At 36.5% G+C, this 5951-nt stretch overlaps 1 protein-coding gene across 1 annotated transcript; it reads left to right on the top strand.

Annotated features, from left to right (window-relative positions):
• Window positions 1-1198: 1198 nt before the first annotated feature.
• LOC141660306 (uncharacterized) lies at window positions 1199-4809 on the top strand. The gene is made up of 6 exons (XM_074467282.1): window positions 1199-1634; window positions 1748-2169; window positions 2577-2924; window positions 3026-3117; window positions 3682-3787; window positions 4171-4809. Exons 1-6 carry the CDS (start codon window positions 1199-1201, stop codon window positions 4807-4809), a joined length of 2043 nt encoding a protein of 680 aa, XP_074323383.1.
• The last annotated feature ends 1142 nt before the right edge of the window (window positions 4810-5951 follow it).

Genomic DNA, 5951 nt, shown 5'->3' with positions numbered 1-5951 from the left:
ATGCAGTAATTCGGTTTTTTACCCGTATATCTCACCACCCGTAATCTTTTTAATATGGAAAACCGAGTTAGTGATTCATCGACATGATGCAGTACTTCGGTTTTTTTCCCGTATATCACACAACCCGAAATCTCGCAAATCCTAAACCGAGTTAGTGATTCATCGACATGATGCAGTAATTCGGTTTTTTACCCGTATATCTCACAACCCGTAATCTTTTTAATATGGAAAACCGAGTTAGTGATTCATCGACATGATGGAGTACTTCAGGTTTTTTCCCGTATATCACACAACCCGAAATCTCGCAAATCCTAAACCGAGTTAGAGATTCATCGACTTGATGAATTAATCCGATCTTTTACCCGGAAATCACACAAACCGGTACTCAAAATTTAAGATAATATCACAGTCATTGAGCTTTAATTATGTCTGAACAACTGCATAGTGAAATTAGGTCGTTCCTCGCTTACCATCTCATCGACTCTCTTACTCTCTGCTTCATCACGGAGGCGGCTCCCTCCTTTTACTCACCTCCGTTATAGGTAATTCCACCTACTCAACCTCCGTTGTTTCTAGTATTTCTGCTGTTTAAGCCTTCGATTTTATATGTGAGCTCCTCCGTTTAGTAATTTGGGGACTATATTTTACTTGAATTTATGTGTGCTTTGGATATGTGTTTAAATTGTAGCTCAACTCATCTATAGTTTAATTTCTGTTTAATTTGTAGCTCAACTAATCTAGGTCAACTAATCTGTAGTTTAATTTCTGTTTAATTTTTAGTTTTGTTTGTGTTTAATTTTTAGTTTAATTTATGTTTAATTTGTAGCTCAACTCATTTAGATGTAGTTTAATTTGTGTTTTTATAGTTGCAGTTTTTGTAGTTATGTTATGTTTTTGTAGCTCAATGTTCTCTGCTCAACTCATTGTAGTTTAATATAGATGTTAGTTTTTGCTCAATGTACATCTCTGCTCTGTTTTTGGAGTTGCAGGTTTGACCATATCATTGCTCTGTTATGTTAGTGTAGCTGCAGTTTTTGTAGTTGTGTCGTTTTGACCATGTCTCCAATTAAAGGATTCATCTTATTTGACCATGTCCTTATTTGACCATGTCGTTTTTGTAGTTGTGTCATTTTGTAGTTGTGTCGTTTTGACCATATCATTGTGCCATTTCTCTTTTTCAGTTTGTTCAAGTCAAAAGATGGATAGATCATGGTTAAAAGCTGATAGAAGAACAAAAGAGTTTAAGAAAGGAGTGGACGATTTACTGATGTTTGCATTTGAGAACGGGTATAACGAAGACAAAATAAGTTGTCCCTACTTAAAGTGCGCACACAACAAATCTTGGAAAGCTCGGATTGTTAAAAATCATCTTTTCCAATATGGCATTGATGAAACTTATACACGCTGGATATGGCACGGGGAGCCAAATCCGGTAGAAAGTGACTCTTCTGGATCTGTTAACCAAGCGTACACAGGAATGGGTGAAGCTGACGAAGATGATGATGATTTCTCTTCAGATTCTTCAGATTTCATCAATCACGTGGAAGCTGAGCATGAACCTCTTTATCCGGGTTGTGAGAATTACAGTAAGATGAAAGCTTTGGTTAAGTTATTCAACTTGAAGGTGAAGCATGGTATGTCTGATTCATGTTTTTCTGATGTTCTTTTATTGATAGGTCTTTGCTTCCGGATGGCAACAATATCCCTTCTTCTTTTAATGAAGCAAAGAAAACCTTATGTGCATTAGGAATGGGGTATGAGAAGATACACGCATGCCCGAATAATTGTCTCTTATATCGTGGGCAGATAGATGAAGATGAGACAACTTGTCGTATATGTAAGGCCTCTAGATGGAAATTGAATAAGAAAGGAGAAGAACAGGAAGGAGTCCCTACAAAGGTTTTATGGTATTTTCTGTTGATACCAAGAATAAGAAATTTGTTCAACACACCTCAGATTGCAAAGGACATGACGTGGCACGAGACGGAGCGAGAACAGGATGGTAAACTGAGGCATCCGGCTGACTCGCAAACATGGAAAAATGTCGATCAAGAGTGGCCTGATTTTGCATCAGAGAGTAAGAACCTTCGGTTGGCTTTATCCTCCGATGGTTTCAATCCTTTTCATGGCAACCGTACTGAATATTCAAGTTGGCCTGTTTTGCTATCGGTTTACAACCTTCCACCTTGGCTCTGTATGAAAAGAAAGTACATTATGATTTGCTTGTTAATATCCGGACCGACTGAGCCTGGAAATGATATCAATATGTTCTTGCAACCACTTATAGAAGATCTGCAAGAGTTGTGGCGCAGGAAACAAGTGTATGATGCATATAAACAATAGACTTTCTTACTAAGGGGGATATTATTATGGACGATAAGTGATTATCCGGCCTTGGGGAACTTGTCAGGAAATATAATTAAAGGGTATAATGCTTGTACTGTTTGTGTTGACAACACAAAGGCTACTAGGCTTGTTCATTATCGGAAGACGGTGATTATGAGGCGTAGGAGGTGGTTGCCCCGTCATCATCCGTATAGAAAGCAAAATCAGCTTTTGATAACACTGTTGAGAAGGGTGTTGCTCCAATTCCGTTAACTGGTGAGCAAGTTCTTGGAAGAGTACATCATCTAAGGGACCATGTCTTTGGTAAGACACAGCGCCAACCTCGATGGAAGAAAGGTGAAGCTCGACCAGTTTGGAAGAAGGTATCTATATTCTTCCAACTTGAGTATTGGAAGTTTTTGCCGGTGAGGCATGTTCTCGATGTGATGCACATCGAGAAAAATATATGTGAATCTTTGCTCGGAACTTTGCTAAATATTCCCGGAAAGACAAAAGATAGGGAGTCTGTTTGTATTGATATGGCTGGCATGGGAATAAGAACGGGGCTGAGGCCAAAAACTCCCGGAAAGAAAGAGAAGGTACCTTTGGCTTCATGGAACTTATCAAATGCAGAAAAGAAGGTAGTTTGCTCATCCTTTCTTCAAATGAAGTTACCGGATGGATTTTGTTCAATATCAAGAATCTTGTTAATATGGAAAAACTTCGGCTTGTTGGAATGAAATCTCATGATTGCCACACAATATTGCATCATTTGCTTCCAATTTCGATTCGGTTAGTACTACAAAAGCAAGTCAGGTGCACAATAATAAGGTTTTGCCTATTTTTCAAAGCAATTTGCAGTAAAGTCATCGATGTAGATAAATTGGAAAATATGCAATCTCAGTTGGTGGAAACATTATGCCAGCTAGAAAAACACTTTCCCCCTTCGTTTTTCGATGTGATGATCCATCTCTCAATTCATCTTGTGAGAGAGGTTAAGCTTTGCGGGCCAATCTTTCTTCGTTAGCAACCCTACTCATCCCGAAGGCTGTATTGCAGAGGCATATATTGCCGAGGAGGCCGTTGAATGTTTGGTCAATTTTAAAGAAGCTACCATAGGTTTGCCAAAAAAGGGTAGGGATGAGTAAAATGGAATAACCAGACCTCTATCCGGTGCGACAATCATAAAGTCGAGCAACGAGGACTTGCAGCTTGCACACATATGTTTTCTGCAAAATAGCAATGACATCAGGCCATATTTTGAGTAAGTTACTAACGTGTCTGTGTGTATTTTGTTATTCATTTATTTTCAGCCTTTTCATGATTCACTATTAAAGCAATTTTTTTTACTTGTAGTGAACATATGGCATCTTTGATGGAAAGATACCCGCAGCATGAAAATGACCAAGTATGGCTAAAAAACAAGCAAAATGATCAATTCCCCGAATGGTTCAAGAAAAAGGTAAGATTTCTATTAGTCTTTTTATTACTACTTTTATGTCGTCCTAATTAAAATGTAAGTGACAACTAATATAGGAACTCAAAAAATTCCAATAACAATTTAAAACACAGCCCTCTTTTTAATTACTAATTGCGCTAGACTTCCACATGATTTTTGAGCATGAGTCTAAAAAACCTAAATCCAAGTACAAGTATGATCTGCATATTTATATAGTCCTTGCTTAAGGATTTATCGGTATAGGAGGGCGTAAAATATATCTTTAATATTGGAGTAACTCATTTCATTTACTTTAAAAGTAGCTTAATTATAAGTATACACTCAAACTCCATATTATAATATTATAATTATATTATAACTAGTATAAATAATATGTTTTTGGACAGATTGAAACAGAATTGCTCCATGATCATAATGGCATAACTGATGAGATAAGGTGGATTGCAGAAGGGCCTAACAAGAATGTTCCTACATTCAGCGGTTATAGAATCAACGGTGTTAGTTATAGCACCAAGGATCGCGATGATAATCGACAAGTCCAGTGTAATGGTGTTTCTGTTGTTGCTGATACATTGATGCTTGTTGAAAAAGATAACACTGTTGAACATACTGCACAGACCTATTACGGAGTTATAACAAGTATATGGGAGTTAGACTATAATAAATTCAGGGTCCCTATATTTCATTGTAATTGGGTAGATATTAACAAAGGGGTAAAGGTCGATGACTTGGGATTTATATTGGTTAATTTGAACAAATTAGGATTTGTAAATGATCATTTCGTGCTAGGAAAACATGTTAAGCAAGTTTGCTACATTGATGATCCTCTTGAGAAATTCTGGTCTGTGGTGTTAAAGCTACCAGAAAAGAACTTTCATGACCACTCTGATGAGGAAAATGATGGCTCTGTAGAAATAGAACTTGAGAATGAGCTACAAACGCCCCGGTTCCCAAATGTTGATGAACATGATGATGAAAATGCTAGTTATATGCGAGAGGAAGAAGAATGGATTCAGCTTCCATGATGGTAATATATAGGATTATTTATACAGCTTTGAATCCTTTTACTGCTCATTATATATCTACATGTACTTCTGCTCAACCCCTTGATGAGATTACTTTTGCCGTGGTAAAATCATCATCTAGTTGACTTTGAGTTTGTTTGGTTATAATAGATGATGATTTTATCATAGCAAAAATAATTATTCGACGGACAAACACATAGGAATATTATGGCTTGCTTGGAGACAGGAGGCCGGCCGGAGATAAGTTTATTATTGCAAATGATAAAATTATACAATTTGTGGTATCAAACTTCTAGTCCTTAAGGTTAATGTTATGTTTTCTATATATGCAGATTTACTTGGCGTCGGTCATAACACAAGTCCTTCAAAACTGTGGCTAAGCAGCATGCAACTTAGCAAAGCCAAGCCACGAGAACTGTCTACCCATTTTCATTTTAACATTCATTGTTGTTTGTGGAAGTCTTTGTCGAAACAGCTCTGTTTGAGTTCCAATTTGATTTGAATTTCTTGTCCAATTCATGTACTGATTACTAAATTTATTGATGTGGTTTGCTACTCTGTTAGAATTGGTTTACAATTCCGTTTTGACCATTTCTAGTTTGTTGTTGGTTGGTTAATCTATGGACTGGATTTTGGTGGTATGTTGGTGTTTGGTTTGTGTAACTGGGATGTGACATATACAAGTCAATTTTTTTTTTCTATCTTCATTAAACAGACAACAGTTTATTATGACAATATCCTAAACCGTCTTCTAAACGTGAAATTCAAACAACCATATCCTAAACTGTTGTATGAAACATATTATTTCACGGTATCAATAACCATTGTCTATGAAGTTTGCATTAGATAATGGTATTTAAACTCTATTGTCTGATATTGAGTAAAACGTTGATTTCTATAAACTATTGTCTAACTTGCACAACGTTTTTGCCAAACACCATCGTCTTATGATGAAAATGAATTTATATGCACACAACATGTGGACACCATTGTTGTAAAGCGTTCTAAACAATAGAGTCTCAAAGAACTGTTGTGTCAATATATCAAAGCATGCAACTTAGACAATAGTGTGTAGAATCAGTTATAACTGTTATTATACGACAACCAGGACAATTGTTTTTTGATTACAAAGAAAAGCCCGT

The sequence above is a fragment of the Apium graveolens genome, chromosome 5 (genome assembly GCF_009905375.1).
Source record: "Apium graveolens cultivar Ventura chromosome 5, ASM990537v1, whole genome shotgun sequence".
Classification (NCBI taxonomy): domain Eukaryota; kingdom Viridiplantae; phylum Streptophyta; class Magnoliopsida; order Apiales; family Apiaceae; genus Apium; species Apium graveolens.
Note: the sequence above shows the minus strand (reverse complement) of the source record. Positions and strands in the feature narration are given on the sequence as shown.